Genomic DNA, 17,793 nt, shown 5'->3' with positions numbered 1-17,793 from the left:
CTGCTAGAGTTCAGCACAGCCAAGAAGGGAATGTAGTTTGGCTGTGCAACTGCTTGACTATTGTGCTGAGCTATTGTGACAACTGTAGCACAGGCACTGGGTGTGAGATTCAATATAAGAAGTAACCTCCCTGTCCCCATTGGGTCTGGATACACAGCTTATTTTGTTTTGCCAGTGTTATTGTTAAACGTTTTTAGAATGATGCTCACCTTCCTGTTTCCTAATGATCATGTCTTTTGAATTTCAGTTTAAAAATAGCAAACAGGCAAATTATTCAAACAGCTTTGATCGCCTACTTAAAGAGAAGCAGCAGTCTGAGGGGTGAGTTTATTTATCCTGGCTACTCTTGCATTTTTAAGTCTGTTTCTATTTACCACAGAGCTGAAATTTAAAAATCTTGATGAAGTCCAACTTTTTGAGCTCTTCTGTAGCTCTGGATCAATTTTATTATTTGTGAAGTGTCTTGGTGGTGAGTTTTAATTATACAATAGTGTCAAGTTTATTTTCATGTTTTGAGATCTTTGATCACCTGGTTTGGACCAGCACCCTGATTGTTGTACCTGTACCATTACTGCTATTTTTACAGTCATAGAGATGTACAGCATGGAAACAGATCCTTCGGTCCAACCTGTCAACGCCGACCAGATATCCCAACCCAATCTAGTCCCACCTGCCAGCACCCGGCCCATATCCCTCCAAACCCTTCCTATTCATATACCCATCCAGATGCCTCTTAAATGTTGCAATTGTACCAGCCTCCACTATATATTCTCTGGCAGCTCATTTTATATACGTACCACCCTCTGCGTGAAAAAGTTGCCCCTTTTTAGGTCTCTTTTATATCTTTCCCCCTTCACCCTAAACCTATGCCCTCTAGTTCTGGACTCCCCAATCCCAGGGAAAAGACTTTGTCTATTTATCTTATCCATGCCCCTCATAATTTTGTAAACCTCTATAAGGTCACCCCTCAGCCTCCGACGCTCCAGGGAAAACAGCCCCAGCCTGTTCAGCCTCTCCCTGTAGCTCAAATCCTCCAACCCTTGCAACATCCTTGTCAATCTTTTCTGAACCCTTTCACGTTTCACAATATCTTTCCGATAGGAAGGAGACCAGAATTGGATGCAATATTCCAACAGTGGCCTAACCAATGTCCTGTACAGCCGCAACATGACCTCCCAACTCCTGTACTCAATACTCTGACCAATAAAGGAAAGCATACCAAATGCCACCTTCACTATCCTATCTATCTGTGACTCACTTTCAAGGAGCTATGAACCTGCACTTCAAGGTCTCTTTTTGTTCAGCAACACTCCCTCGGACCTTACCGTTAAGTGTATTAGTCCTGCTAAGATTTGCTTTCCCAAAAGGCAGCACCTCACATTTATCTGAATTAAACTCCATCTGCCACTTCTCAGCCCATTGGCCCATCTGGTCCAGATCCTGTTGTAATCTGAGGTAACCCTCTTCGCTGTCCACTACACCTCCAATTTTGGTGTCATCTGCAAACTTACTAACTGTACCTCTCATGCTCACATCGTAATCATTTATGTAAATGACAAAAAGTAGAGGGCCCAGCACCGATCCTTGTGGCACTCCACTTATCACAGGCCTCCAGTCTGAAAAACAACCCTGCACCACTACCCTCTGTCTTGTACCTTTTGAGCCAGTTCTGTATCCAAATGGCTACTTCCTTTATTCCATGAGGTCTAACCTTGCTAATCAGTCTCCCATGGGGAACCTTGTCGAACGCCTTATTGAAGTCCATATAGATCACATCTTCTACTCTGCCCTCATTAATCATCTTTGTGACTACTTCAAAAAACTCAGTCAAGTTTGTGAGACATGATTTCCCACCCACAAAGCCATGTTGACTATCCCTAATCAGTCCTTGCCTTTCCAAATACATGTCCATTCTGTCCCTCAGGATTCCCTCCAACAACTTGCCCACCACTGTGTAGCGTGCTGTCAAAGTCTTGGTTACCCAGTTGCGAAGGGGCCAGAGATATGGAGGCGGATTCTCTTCTCAATCACCTTCCCCCTCAAACAGAACCAAAGAGCTGAGGAAGTGCAGGCTGCACCAATGTGTATTGTGAACCTCCTCTAGCCAGAGCTGGTAAAATACAGGACCAGCGCAAGTTTGATACAAAATGATCAGCACGGTTTCAGAATGCAATTCTTTGAAACGTAATTTTGTCAGTGATGCATTTGTGATCTTTGAATATTTTATGTACATCATCCTCATTGTTTTACTGGGGGTGTAGATATGAACCTTTGATTTTGCTAAGCTATGAGCTTCAAAAATTCACCTCACAGATAAATTTGGACTAATATTGTCAAAATATGCCTTTAAGCAGAAAGCTAATTAATCATTTTGTATTTCTTTAGTCTGGGGGAAACGCTCAAGGACCTGAAGAAAAGATTGCAAGAGGAACTTACCGAGGTGCCTGACCTCCACTGTGCCTCTGAGGAAGATGAAGAACAGGGAACAGATGAAGACATGGATCAAATTGCAGAAGAACACAGGTTAGTGACTAATAATAGAAGCACCAATAATATATGGAGGGAACAATTTAGGGAGTATAATTCTAAACTCTAAAGAGTGGAGACCAGCAGACAACAATTATATATTAGTTGTAGTGTTCCATGAATTCCCATCCATCTCCACACTCATTGGGCTTGCAAAACCTTCACTTCTCGACCGACACCGAGCCAAGTATTCCATATTTCCCTGACCTCCATACACCTTTGCTTTTCACATTCTCACTGGGTAAAACAGTCAGGGGATGACTGAGATGGGATATAGGCTGGTGGTTGTTGGCAGATCTCTGATAGAGGGTGGGTACCCAGAATGGAAAAAGCCTCTTGACTGAAGCACGACATAGCCTGACTATGCTTTCCCTATCTCTGTTCTCCCCTGTCTTCCCTCAAATTTGAAACTGTTTAGAATCATTCAGTATTTGGCCACTTAAGGCATCAACTGGGTGAGGGCGAGTGGGTCACTCTCTCTTTTGTACACTCCACATAAAACTTCCTTTAAGTCAGGAAAAGGGAGGGCTGGTGATGGGAAGACCATCTGTTGAATTTTACACACAGCCCTGACTATATGCCTGGTGGGGCACCATAGAATTGTGCCCAATCTCTCTAGCATCCTTTGTCAAATTGTCTGATAGCAACAAAACCAAATGCTGCAGCTTGTGTCAGAGCAGAATGAAATGCTTTGACACTGAAATAAAGCTAAGCTAATTGTTTACTTTTAAAATGATTCTATTCTACTGACAGCAATTCAGAATCTTGTTTGTGTTCCAGTGAGACAAACATTCTATGTTTGCAAACATTTTTTGCTTAAAATGTGCTTGTTGGACAATATCTTGAAGGGGCTATCTTGTGCTGAACTGTTTTGTTTCCATTTCTGTTTTGATTGAAGGGCCTTCTTGATCAAGTTCTCTGTAAAATCTGATGGAATACCAGATGTACCCCCTGGGGAAAAGATTTTCAGCGTGTTCCACGCTGGGAAACACTTTGATCAACACAACCTCAGGTTGACACCGAGTGAATTGACACCGCAAAATTTTCTGGAAAGGACTCTGATCAGGTGAGGAAACTGTGCAAACCTCATTTTCCTACTAATGTAAAAGTTTGACTATCAGGAGGGTACTGTTTAAAGACAGGCATCTTAAAGGTTTTTAGATCCAAAACTAGTGATAGCAGTCCTATTTTTGTACAGCAATTAAAAACTTGGATGCGGTTTTATTTTGCCATTCATTGCTAGTTTTCACTGAAATGTACTTAAATCCATTTCATTTCAACTCTTGCTAACTTCCAGCAGAGCAAAAAAACTGCACAATTTTAACGTTGCCGTATTTATGATCTGACGTTTGTCCGTCCTTCATTAGATGACAGACTTCCTTTCTAATATGTTTTAAGGAGGTAATGGTGTTGTAACTTGATCAGTAGTCCCATGGAGTCATGAGCTTAAATTCTTGAGCACCATGGTAGATGGTGAGGTTTGAATTCAGCTGATAAATCTGAAATTAGAGGCTAGTCTGAAGCAATTGATGAAAAAAAATCCATCTGATTCACTTATGTCCTTCTGGGAAGGAAAAATGACACAACATCTGTATCAACTGTGACACCAGACGTGATGGCATGCACAGCACATAAAGCCCCCCAATCCCATGCTAATGTGCGTGCTTGTATCAAAATGGGAGAGCTGTACCACAGACTAGTTAAGACACAGCCTGATGTAGCCATTCTCCTGGAAATGTAACTCAGCATGTCGACTATCACTTGGAAGAAGCACTGAGGGTGGTTAGGGTGCAATGTGTCCTGCAAGGATGATTTCAATATTTATTACCAAGAGTGACTTAATTCCACTACCAGTGACCAAGCTGGCAGAGTCCCAAATCATACAGCTGCCAGTCTGTGTTCTGTAGTAATTGATGAAGGAGCCAATAAGAGAAAAATTTGACTACCCTCTCCCCACCAATCTAACGTCAGCACGTTCATCTACCGGTGACTGTGCATTCCTACTGATATAGTTATTGTGGAGACAAAGCACTTTCATAGTGAAGACAGCTCCAAGCTGGGCACCGAGAAGGCATTGTCAGCTATCTGGAGCAGCATTATTATATTCAATCACAATCTGCTTCCTTGTGTTGCAGTTTAGCATTACCACCAAACGAGCCTTGGTTCACTGAAGTGTGTCAGAGGGCACACCAGAAGCAGCATCAGGACTCCTGAAATAAAACATTCAGTGTCATGCTGTATCTACAATACAGCTCCAACAAGCAGCAAGTAATATCTCAACCAGCGCATAAGATCTAAGCTCTGCAATTGTGCCGCCTCCAGTAGTAATGGACAATTAAACATCGAACAGCAGGTTCAAGTTTGACAAATATCCCCATCTTCAATTATTGGGGTGACAATGCTGAAGTATTTCAGCCACCTTCAGCCAGAAGTGATAAGCGCGCAATCCATCTTCATCCCCATCACAGATGCCAGCCTTTTAATTATTTTGACTTAATCCACGTGTCAAAAAACACCTGAAGGCACTGTGGTCCTTGAGAGCCTTCTGGTAATAATATTGAAGATGTGTGGTCTCGAACTTGCTGTGCCACTAGCCAAGCTGTTCCAGAACAGATGCAGCACTGGCATCTACCCAACAATGTGGAAAAATACCCAGTTGTATCATGTCCATAAAAGCAGGACAAATTCAACCTGACCAATTACCACCTAATCAGTTTATTCAGAATAATCAGCAGAGTGATAGAAGGGGTCCTCATCAGTGCTAATGAGCAGCAGTTACTAAGCAATAATCTTCATGTGCAGCAAAAGCTAGACAGCATTCAGGCGGGGGTTGAAAGTGGCAAGTAATATTCATGCCTAGTCAGTAACTTTGAGTATACTTACGAACATGAGCTCGCTTATATTGAATCAAAATGTTAATGACATTTTCTTTTGTGTTCAGTTCTGGAAGCAGCCAGCAGGTATTTTTATTCACTAATGGGATCGTAAGTCAAACTTACTCCTCATCGCCATGTCCGCAGCCAGTTTTAAAGTTCTTATTTAAGGTGAGGATACACAATGTTGCACATTATTACTGGTTACACATGTCTGTTCCATTAGCACAGCTTTTAGCTGTACCAATTCTGACTGGGGCTGCTTTGCTGTTTTGTAATAGTACTAGATTGCACAGTTTTCAAACTTCCTTTTTTTTATTTTTAAACTGTTAATTCGAAGGACAGTGGTCTGGATAGTTGGTTTGTAATGGCGACTGATGCCAAAAGTATGGGTTTAATTCCTGTACCGGCTGAGGTTGCCACGAAGGATTCCACCTCTCCCCTCGCCCAATCTCTGTGACGCTCAGGGTACCTAATGGCTAGCCATCTCTTGTGTGATCAGCCCTATGGTCCGGTAGGACTGTGGTGACTTTACCTTTGCTTGAATGATCGTGAATTCCCCCCTCAGGCCAAGTCAGCTCTCGCCACTCCTATTGTCACCTTCCTAAATGTCTGTCTGTTTGCTTGCAGTCCAAGTTCTGGCAGTCCATATCATAATTACATATTTGATAGAAACTCTACCCCATGTATGACGACGCCTTCCCTTTAACTGGACTCTCCCTTCCATGGCTATCCTTTCACCATTTTCCCCACCCAGACTATTGCAGTGGTAGTGTGGCTTTTGCATCCAAACCTCAATTTGTCTTGTCCTGTCATCTTATTCCTCTGTCACTTTCATCTCTTTGAGCATCTCACCTTACTCTACCTCTCTGATCTGACATTCTGGGTCTTTTACTGTATGTATTTTGCTTGCTTTACCAGTGAGGTATCTTCACTGCTTTCTTTGGGCACTGCACATTGTAGCTTCTCATTCTGTTATTTACCTTCAGTTCAATTCTTCTTAGCCTGTTTCCTGTCCTCCCAATCACTGCTGTTCTTATTCTTTATATAAATACCCCAAATCCCCATTCATGGACACATTTGCCCTTCCTGTATCATGTCGTCATACTATTCTGTGGTATAAATAGCAAAGCTGTATCTTGCAGCAAATCGCCAAGGGTCTTTTGACCCTCTTTCCAACCTGTGACCCCTACCAACTAGAGGTACAACGGCCAGAAATGCCTCGCGCACCACCTGTTGCAAGTTGCCCGCCAATCGACTTGCCAATCCTACTTCCTTCAATGTCACTGGGTTAAAATCCTGGAACTTCCTCCTCAACCACACTGGGTGTACCAATACCAAATGGACTGCAGTGGTACTTGAAGGCAGCTCATCACAACCTTCTCAAGAGCATCTCGGGAGGGAAGTAGATGTTAGCCTAGCCAACAACACACATCCAATAAACGAATAGAAAGAAAATTGTTGGTTGAGCTTTCTGCTGCTTCTGATGACTCTGCCTACAATTTTCTGCCTCCCTATCTCACTTGCCTCATTTTAAGATATTCCTGAAAGTCTATCTCTTTGACCAAACAGTTGATCATCTATCCTCAAATCTCTTCATCGGACTTGGTATCATAATTATTTTTTGCTACTCCTATAATATGTTTTGGAATCATTTATTAGACTTGAAGGGACATTGTGGGGAGGCAATGGCTTCATGATATTCTCACAGGATTATCTGAGGATCCGGATTTGAATCCTGCCAGTGCAGATGGTGGAATTTGAATTCACTTATTGAGTTAAAAGTATATGAGGCATTGCCACTACCAGCTCATTTCCATACTTCAGGTTATTTGTTTGAACATTTATTGCCCATCCATAATCGCCTGGAAGGTAGTTTAGAGTCTAAACACTGGGTCAAGTTGCTGATCAAGTAAGGATGGCAGATTTCCATTCTAAAGGACGTTTGTGAACCAGATAAGTTTTTATGACCTCCACAATGGTTGCTATTAGGTTAGCTTTTTATTGAATTCAAATTTTAGCATCTGCCATGATGGGATGCAAAGTCATACTCTCAGAACATTAGTCTGAGATTCTAGCTTACTTGTCCATGACCGTCCAACTCCATCACTGCCTCCTCTTGTTGTGGTGCAATCCGCGAGTGGTATTTCTACAGTTGAAGAGAAAAAAAACTTCCTTTTGTGTAGCGTTTTACATTATAGTTAAGTGGGCAAAGGCATGTATGTAAGTGTATTTGCATCGACTCCCATTATACCAATACCTTTATTTTAATATTTTTATCATCGTTTCTCTGGGGTCGGGGAGTCCAGGACTAGAGGGCATGGGTTTGGGGTGAGAAGGGAAAAACATAAAGGAGACCTAGGGCGCAACGTTTTCATGCAGAAGGTGGTACGTGTATGGAATGAGCTGCCAGAGGAAGTGGTGGAGGCTGGTACAATTGCAACATTTAAAAGGCATTTGGATGGGTATATGAATAGGAAGGGTTTGGAGGGATATGGGCCGGATGCTGACAGGTGGGACTAGGTTGGGTTGGGATATCTGGTCGGCATGGACGGGTTGGACTGAAGGGTCTGTTTCCATGCTGTACATCTCTATGACTGTATGACCTCAGTGCTGCCAAGCTTACTAACGTACTTTAGCTGTAGCACTCCCAGTTTCCCTGTCCTTGTGTGGTAGGCTTTCTGTGCCTGCTTCCTTCCCTTTATCCCAAGCTTTTAGTTCTTTAACTGCCTCTCTCTCTCAATCTACTAGTCCTTTAGCACACTCCTTAAAACCCATTTCTGACCAAGGTTTTGATTACCTATCGTGATCTGTTTCTAATTTGCCATTGACTTTTGTCTGAGCCCTTAATAAATTATTCAATTAAGAAACACCAGATGGAGTGTAAAATGATATTGGAGTAATTAATTTACTTGCCATAACAATTCCCTTGGGCCAATCTATGCTTCAACAATGAAGGTATAGTTCTGCCTTGTAAATAACAGGTGAAATCTCCTTTGTTTTGCAGATGATGACTATTCATTCAGACTATATTGCTTCAATGCACATTTTCAAAGCACTTTGGGACATCTGCACTGGTGCCGCTAATAGAATAGGTTAGTATGCAGCAAATATTTGGAAAATTTAAGTTCACGAAAACTGGTTTTTAATTCTTTCAGTCTGAAATGAAACACTGGTATCTTTTATGGGGTGTGTCAGAGTCATAGTGTAAGAGCTGCAGACTTCATTGAAACCAAGCTCTGATATCTACGATACTGACCAATGCCATTTTTGTGTTGTTTCTCTATTGATGTTTGGGCTCTACAGTTGATCATAAAACCAAACAGAATAAATTCGCTGTATATTTGCATCTGCTTTCAGTTTAAAAGAAGGTTGCCTGTGCATTTGAAACAACAAGACAAAGAAATGTAATTTATCTGCATGTCTCTAACAAAGCTGGCACTGATACTAAGAACTGTCTAGTTGCTTCTGTCCTGTCATCCTCCACGATTATTTTGAATACATGTTCCCACAAAAATGACTTGTATTAACCTGAGTTAGTTGTGTAATGAGACAGTGCCAGGAGCTATGAGAGAATTTTCATTGCTTTCCGTTCAACACCTCAGGACTTTGTTTAAACTAGGCAAAAAAAAAGCTGCATTGGAGGGTGATCAGGAGGACTGTAACTTCAACTGTTTTCAAAAATGCTTTTTAACATCATCATTAACCTGATCACTGTTTTGCAAATAATTGAAATAATTAATTCTGATTTTGGTTTCCATTGGGCTACTTTCTTCGCACAAAAAAAATGTTCTTGTAGAGCAAAAGGTTACTTGAGAGCAGAGGGCTGGAAAATGGTTACTGTAACACCCTGTTTAAGAAGGGAGGGAGGCAGAAGAAAGGAAAATATAGAGTAGTTAGCACAACCTAGTTGGTTGTTAAAATTTAGGGTCCTTTATTAAGGATAAGATTGCGGTGTTTTTGGAAGTACGTGATAAAATGGGCTGAGTTGTCATGGCTTTGTCAAGGCGAGGTCATCCCTGATAAATCTGATCGAATTATTTCAGGAGGTAATGAGCAATTTAGACAAAGGAGAGCCAGTGGACGTGATCTATTTTGGTTTCCAGAAGGCCTTTGACAAGGTCCAGCAAGGAAGCTGCTAAATAGGATATGAGCCTATGATGTTAGGGGCAAGGTATTGGAAAGAATTGGCTGACTGGCAGAAGGCAGAGAGTAGGGATAAAGGGGGTCTTTTTCAGGATGGCAGCTGGTGACTAGTGGAGTTTTGCAGGGCTTCATGTTGGGTCCACAGCTATTATGTTAAATGTTAACAATCTAGACGAAGAAACTTCGGGCATTGTTACCAGTTTGCGCGTGATACAAAGATAGATGGAGGGGTAGATATTGTTGAAAGTGGGGAGGCTGCAAAAGGACTTGGACAGACTAGGAGAGTGGGAAAAGAGTGGCGGATAGAACATAAAGTGTGTAAGTGTGAGGTTGGGTACTTTGGTCAGAACAATGGGAAGAATTCACTATTTTCTAAATGGGGAACGGCTTTGGAAATCTGAAGCTCAAAGGAACTTGGGATTCCTAGTTCAGGATTCTGTTAAGGTTAACATGCAGGCTCATTTGGTTAGAAAGATCAATGAGATGTTAGCATTCATTTGAAGAGGGCTAGAATACAACAGCAGACATGTTCTGCTGAGGCTCTAAGGCTCTGGTCAGACTGCATTTGTAATATTGTGAGCAATTTTGTGTTTCCTATCTAAGGAAAGACATGTTGGCATTGGCTGGGATCCAGAGGAGGTTTCTAAGAATGATTCTGGGGGTGGAAAGCTTTTAAATCAGGAGCAGTTAAAGACTCTGGAACGGCACTTAGTGGATTTTAGAAGGATGGTAGGGGGAATCTAATTGAAATTTACAGCATGCTGAAAGGCCTGGATAGAATGGAAGTGGGAAAGATGTTTCCGAAAGTCGGACCTAAGGATGGTTCGTCTGTGGAACTCATTACCACGGAAGGCTATGAAGGACAAGTTATTGAGTGTATTTATGACAGAACTGAATGTGTTGATTGGTGAGGGGATCAAGGGCTACGTGAAGAAGACAGTAAAATGGGGTTGAGAAACAGATCAGCCATGATTGAAAGGTGGAGCAGACCTGATAGGCCAAATAGCCTAATTCTGCTCCTCTGTCTATGGTCTCATACTTGGTGTGATTGAAAGTTGTTTTATTTTCACCTTGTAGATCCGTGCAGAAAATTTAATGAAACCAACTGACAAAGACTTCCGTCAGACAAAAAAAAAGCTGCAGATGCTGGAATCCAAAGTAGATAGGCTGGAAGAATGCAGCAAACCAGGCAGCATCAGGGCCCTGAAAAAGGGTTACACCTGAAACGTTGACTCGGCCACCTGCTGATGCTGCCTGGCTCGCTGTGTTCTCCCAGCATCCTGCCTGACTACCCAAGTCTTTCCTCACGTAGAGGAGTCAAGAACAAGGGGTCATGTGAATTGACATTCCATCCAGGAATGATGAATTCTACTTTCCATCGGTTGCCAGTAAATCATTTATGGAATTCAAAATGGATGTAATTAAGAGTTTTAAGTTACAGAGCATGAAGGAGTTGCCATAGCTAAGAATATGGTAGATCAGACTCTTAGCCAAGGATGTTCCTTCCTAACTGCTGAAGCCTGTGTTATCATCCCAGTACTTCTGTAAAACAAGTTGAAGGTTCTAATTCTGGGAGCTTGGGGACCATATCTCCCCCGAGTAGTGTTTGAAACCTAGCCAAAGCTTCAACTCTGTTTTGTTCCTTGGAGTTAGTCTCTTTTGTTTTATTATTGCTTTCACCTTCTCCGACAGGGTGTAATCCATCCTTGTCAACTCTGTACCGAGGTATATTTACCTTGTTTGCCTGGAGTGCACTGTTCCTGTCTTAGCCAGATGCCAGCCTTGAAAATGCAACAAGACCTCCTCCAATGTGTTCACATGTTCCAATGCAGTAGTTCCTGAGATTAAAACCTCACTGTGGTAGAGTGGCACTCCTTGGAGGATGTTCTTCATTACCCTTTGAAACGTGGCACAAACCGGGGATGCTTGTTCAGTCCTTTTGGGTATTCAGAGTAATTTTCTTTCAGAATGCCACCTCATGGCCCACGTGGACATGAGTGTGACTCATATATCCAGTTTTGAAAATGGGAAAAGAACATTTTGAACACTAAAATTAGATTAGATTAGATTACTTAGTGTGGAAACAGGCCCTTCGGCCCAACAAGTCCACACCGCCCCGCCGAAGCGTAACCCACCCATACCCCTACATCGACATCGACCCCTTACCTAACACTACGGGCAATTTAGCATGGCCAATTCACCTGACCTGCACATCTTTGGACTGTGGGAGGAAACCGGAGCACCCGGAGGAAACTCACGCAGACACGGGGAAAACGTGCAAACTCCACACAGTCAGTCACCTGAGGGGGGAATTGAACCCAGGTCTCTGGCGCTGTGAGGCAGCAGTGCTAACCACTGTGCCACCGTGCCGCCCACAAAATAGAGCTTATATGGCTGGTCCCAATCTGAGGCAGGTAGCTCTGCAGCTGATGTATGTTTTTCTATTATTAAATGGGTTTGCCTTCTTTTCTGATCAACAACTGTCCAGAGATTTCTCTGGCACCTCTGGAGAAAGTAAGACTAGAACTGAGGCTCCTGGCTCAGAGATAGGGACACTAAAGCATTTCTTCTATAACACGATAATTGCTTTCGTGATATGTCATGCTATGCAAAAATCACGCAATACAAATAACATGTAAAGCATTGGCGATATAAATTGTGTTACAGCCAGCACGCAGTTTGCAAGTTCGCATTTTAGAAACAGTCTTCCCTATTCACCCTATCACATTAAAGCCAATTTTGTGTTAATGAAAGACATTTCAAAGCAGAATTCACTGTGTATTTGTATTACAGAAGACCCTCCTGGCCCTAAGGTGGATATTTTCTAACCAATCCGTTTAGAGATGGTATTGCACACCTCTGGAGCAGGTGGCACTTGAACCTGGGCCTCCTGGTCCGGTGGTAGTGGCACAACCATAGTGTCACAAGAGGTCAGGTGATGAGTTCCAGCTGGCCAGGCCATTGCCTGTTACCAAGGGAACTCTTTCTCAATCAGCTCCACAAGGAGGCTGGTCATTCCCAATGAGCCTTGTCGGGGTTATCACACTCCAAACCTGTTCAAGACCATAACATACAGGAGCAGAATTAGGCCATTTGGCCCATTGGGTTTGCTCCACTGTTGGATCATGGCTGCTATATATTTTTCCAGCACATGCTCCTACCTTCTCAACAACCAAAACTCAAAGTTTTGGCTTGCACAGCTTTCTTTGCAGTGCGTTCCACACTTAACTACCCTCTGGCTGAAGAAATTGCTTCTTATCTCCATTCCAAGGGGTTGTAGCTTCACTCTGATGCTGTGCCTTCGGGTGCTAGCCTTTCCTGCGATGGAAACATTGTCTGCCTGTTCAGGCCTGTCAGTATCTGTAAATTTCAATCGATTTCCCCTCATCCTAAACTCCAAATACAGCTCCAGAGCCCTCGACTATTCCTCATATGGCAAACACTCAATTCTGTAAACATCTTTTGGGCCCCCTGGAATTCTTCCTTAGTTATGAGGCCCAAAACTGTTCACGACTGGTCCAGATATACATTTATATCTGCTCAAAATGGTTTGGATCTCTGTCTGAAAAACTCTGTTGCTTGCTGTATGATTCTCTAATCAAAGCAATTTTAGTCAAACGTCAGTCTTGTTTCTGTAGCTTGAAAGATCACCAATGCCTTCTAACAGTATTTTTCTAATATGTTAGTCAAGGGTGACACCAGTAGGTTCAGGATTTGGACTCCAAGTCTCAAGGACATAGTTGCAGTCTTTCTCAATCTAGGAGCACAGTTTGGCACTTTGTTTCCATTAAAGCACCTTCAACCAGACTTCACTGAAGAGGATATATTGTAAGTTAACATGCTATTCATATAAGAGCAATTCTTTAATTTTAAAAGCCTCTGTTTTATTTCATAAGCCTCATCTCTTTAGTTCTGTTCTGTTTCCTCCATCTGTCCTGAAGCTTTTTAGATATAGATTTTTGAAGTATTGGATATGAAGAGTTGGCGTGGGAGAAGAGTTCGGGCCTGGGGCAAATATTTATGATGATGTGGAATAACAAAGCGGCCTCGAGGGGCTGAATGGCCCAATCTTATATTTATGTTCTTGTGTAACCTTACTACCATCTACTTGGGCCATTTGTAGCAGAAAATTGCAAGAAACTATGAGTTTTGTATGGCATTACATTTCAATTGTATAAATGTTATTGGACCAATGATTTAAAATCGTGGAATTTGGTTACTGTTTCTAGGTCTGGTTTGCAAAATAATAAGGAAAATTATCCGGAAGAGAGTGCGCCAGCGTCCCAGAGAGATCCCATCTTCAGTTCTCTGCCAGAATTTGGCATAAAGAATGTTGTTAAGGTATACCTGTCTCCTAATTCATGTTCATTATGCTAACAGTACAATTCTGTTCCCATTAAGGATGACTGTGATTCATTCACTGGCACTAATTAGATTCATTTCCAGTTGCGCTGCAGCAACATTAGCCTGTGTTAATGTTTTCCCACAAGGTTTTTTTAAAGAAAATATTCCTTAATAGAGAATGACTCTCTGGTTTTCTCCCTTCCCCAAGGGAGAAGGGATCTGAATTAACTATGTAGTTTTGAGGCTTTAAACAAACTTAATTTGCAGACTTAATCTGGACTGACATACTTGAAGTAAGGCAGTAGGAAACCAAACAAAACGTGTTCTGGATATATCTTCAATGAGTTTCTGCATAATCATAAACCAGTTTGAGGTGAAGCCAGTGTCTTGAGGGCAGGATCACAAGTTAGGGATCTGTTGTTCATTGTTCGATCATGGATAATTTGCTTGAGAGTCTTAATTTGGAAGTTAAAAGTAAGAAATTGTCTTCTGGCAGTTTAAAATCTGCCATGCTTAATTGAATTTACAGTTCTCTCAAATGTCTGCTTTTTTATAATTCCATCAGTTTCTACAGCTCTGTACTTCCATTTGCCCTGAAGCGTATTCTGATGGAGAATTAGTGTTGCTGATAAGCTTACTGGGCAGAATCAGCCTTGAACAAGAACTTCAGCTGACTCCTTTAAAAGATTTTCAATGTTTGCTGGATAGACTCCTGAACAATATAAGACAATGGAACATAAAGGTAAGATTACTTTAATGTGCTTTGACAGTATGCATAAGGGTAAGTAACTCTGTTAATATAAGAATGACTGAGTAAAGAAATATTGTTGCTGGGTTGCATCATGTTCTTGCACTCCAAGGAATTAATTCTGCCTGAGAGTAAATTATTTCTTAGCATTAACTTTAGGAAAACATCCCCCATACTCTCATGTGATTTTTTTTTGGTAATGTTTTGTGGCGCAATGGTGGTGTCATATCACTTCCTAGTTGGTGTTAATTGTTTGCGATGTGAATTCCGTTTTATTTGAAACCGGATTATGGATGCTCCAGCACAATTTAGTGCAGGTTCCTGCTCTCTCGGAGAAAAGCAGCCTTCAGTTTAACCTGAAAAGATGGGACTTTCATCTCGCTGGTTTTCAGATATTTGTTCCAGTCACAGGCCTGTTAATGAATGTGTTCCTATTCCCTCCATGCTTAATATCTTTCTTAATTCTGTTTTTATCAGTACATAACAACATTTTATGTCTTGCGCAAGACCAGATTAATTGTCTACCAGTCACTGAAATCGACCCCGTACTGCTGGCGAGCAAGTTAGAATGTATAATAAAAACCAAAAGTACTGTGGATGCTGTAAATCAGAAACAAAAACAGAAATTGCTGTAAATCCTCAGCAGATCTGGCAGCATCTGTCGAGAGAAATCAGAGTTAACGTTTTTGGTTGAGTGACCCTTCCTCAGGATGGAAATGTTTTGTCAGAAACTGTGATGGTGCTTATTTGAGAAAGTTATGGCCATTAAGTTCCCAAGTTAGATTGATTATGGAAGTTATGATTACATGCAATGTTTACATATAAATATACAACATAAGAACTCAGCCATCTGGCCCTTCGAGCCTGCTCTGTCATTCTGTAAGGTCATGGCTGATCTTTTCATGGACTAAGCTTCACTTACCTGCCCTCTCATCGTAACCCTTAGTTCCTTTACTGTTCAAAAAATTATCTATTTTAGCTTTAAAAACATTTACTGAGGAAGCCTCAACCGCTTCACTGGGCAGGGAATTCCACAGATTCACAACCCTCTGGGTGAAGAAGTTCCTTCTCAATTCAGTCCTGTAGCTGCTTCCCCTCATTTTGAGGCTATGCCCTCTTGTCCAAGTTTCACCCGCCAGTGGAAACATCCTGTCTAACTTCTATCTTATCAATTCCTTTAATTTTTTATCTTTCTAAAAGATCCCTCCTCATTCATTTAGACAAGGTTTTAATGTGGAGATATTTGAAAACTAAGACAATATTAATTATCTAGTCATAGAGATGTACAGCACAGAAACGGACCTTAAGGTCCAACTCGACCCTCCCTACCAACCAGACATCCTAAATTAATCCAGTCCCGTTTGCCAACATTTGGCCTATATCTTCCACTTCATGTAGTTTTGGATGTTAGAGGGACAAGACCGAAACTCTGGTAAGGAGAAAACTTATAGGGTGAGCATGCAAACCTAACTTCCTAAAACTGTTCCTGGTAGCAAAGATTTCTGTAGTATTGTGAGTAGAGAAGACTTTTTAAGTGGATGAGCGTTTCTTGACTTCTGAGCAATATAGCTGTAGAGTGGTGAACTTCACCTGAAATATTTGAAACAGGATGAGTGCAGCTTTGGTTAAGGCAGTGCTGAACCTCAGTTAGACTTTGTGTGTTATTCTGGAATTTTTAAATTGTCTGAAAATTCTACAACTTTGTCCCATATTGTAAATGAGACAGACTGTCCCCAGAGTATTGTTCTCATTGAGTCATGGGTGAATTGCCGTTAAATTTCTATGTCAAAAGGAAAACACTTAATAGCAACATTGCTTTCTTAACTGTGCACAGTTTCTAGGTAATTAAATATCAATTGTGATGTTGTAACTTTGTCTATGTCGCAATCACCCATTAGTCTGTTGGCGGCAAAATCGTCAAAGCCCTGTGACTGCACAATATCATTTTTGTAAAATGTATTTCATTAATTGACAGCATGTATGCCAATAAGTGTAGAGAAGCAGGAAACCTGAAGGAGATATAAAGATAAACTAACATCTCAAAACTGCTATTTCATAGTTAACTGCCTGGAAAGCATTTGACCTCTAAATTATCTGTTATGGATTTGTTATAAATAGTTTTCAAATTTTGTGCTCTTAAGTAATATTGGAAGAACTTGAGTTATTAAATATGTGGAATGATCCTCTTTATCCTCACCTCCCTCCATCATATGCATGCATACAACTTTTTCCCAGCTGCTGTTAGTTCTGAAGAAGAGTCACTGAACTCAGTGTTAATTCTGTTTTGCCTCAATAGGTACTGCCAGACCTGCCAAGCTCTCTTGCGGTTTCTGTTTCCTTGTGTTAGGAATAATGTTCTGTTTCGGGGTATGTTTATATGAGAGCTGGAGATTTGATGTAAATCAAAATGACTCGTGTTTTAGAGTTGAGTGAATTTGCATGTGGTTTTGACAAGCTATCTTGTTTTTGAACAGATGTTCGAGCTCTGCATGCTTCTAAGTGACTTATCAGAGCATCATCATAATCTTTTGTACCTGGTTCAACAGCTGCCAGATTTCTCTACACGAGGAAGGTAATGCATGGTGCAGTTTGAGGATAATTGCAAATGGTCGTGTTTTTTTAAAGACCACTAAAGCCTCCTTTAATACATCCGTTCCAAGGAGAAAGTAAACAGGGAATCATTCAAACCCAAGAACCACATCTATTATGGATTATAAATGTTCCCAAAACTTTTGTCTTGTACTCATCAGGATACGTGGAAGAATGCCAAATTTCAAGCATTCACAACATGACAGAAGAAAAGGGTGTTCTTTATTTCATAAAGGGTCAAGACTGATGATAGGCTTCCTAAGCGCTCAGATGTAGTGTACGCTATGATTATTTGAACATTGTTTATCCTAATGAGCATAAAATGAAAAGCTTCGGCAACGTATCTCAAGTATTGAAATGATATACTACTACTCCTATTGGGTTATTTCTGATTGCTACTTATGTTGAGAGCAGCCAAACTTCCTGACTTTGTGGTGTACAGATGTGACAACAGATAGGAACAGAAATAGGCTGTTGAACTCTTTGACGCTATTCAGTTGCTGTTTAATATAATTCTGTCTTGATGTTAGGATATTAGAATCCTGTGGAAACAGGCCCTTCAGCCCA

General features: G+C 41.3%; 1 protein-coding gene across 1 annotated transcript in view; it reads left to right on the top strand.

The window, feature by feature from the left end:
- The window catches only part of slf2 (SMC5-SMC6 complex localization factor 2), a 111,722-nt gene that overhangs the window by 69,468 nt on the left and 24,461 nt on the right, over positions 1-17,793 (top strand). Inside the window, exons 7-15 of the mRNA XM_072557085.1 lie at positions 248-321; positions 2,386-2,523; positions 3,425-3,592; positions 5,468-5,570; positions 8,407-8,494; positions 13,232-13,373; positions 13,775-13,886; positions 14,455-14,631; positions 17,112-17,209. Coding sequence (XP_072413186.1) covers positions 248-321; positions 2,386-2,523; positions 3,425-3,592; positions 5,468-5,570; positions 8,407-8,494; positions 13,232-13,373; positions 13,775-13,886; positions 14,455-14,631; positions 17,112-17,209 — 1,100 coding nt within the window. The remainder of the gene's footprint in view (positions 1-247; positions 322-2,385; positions 2,524-3,424; positions 3,593-5,467; positions 5,571-8,406; positions 8,495-13,231; positions 13,374-13,774; positions 13,887-14,454; positions 14,632-17,111; positions 17,210-17,793) is intronic.

This window comes from Chiloscyllium punctatum, chromosome 38 (genome assembly GCF_047496795.1).
Source record: "Chiloscyllium punctatum isolate Juve2018m chromosome 38, sChiPun1.3, whole genome shotgun sequence".
Taxonomy (NCBI): domain Eukaryota; kingdom Metazoa; phylum Chordata; class Chondrichthyes; order Orectolobiformes; family Hemiscylliidae; genus Chiloscyllium; species Chiloscyllium punctatum.
The sequence above is the reverse complement of the archived record's forward strand: the minus strand, read 5'-3'. Positions and strand labels throughout refer to the sequence as shown.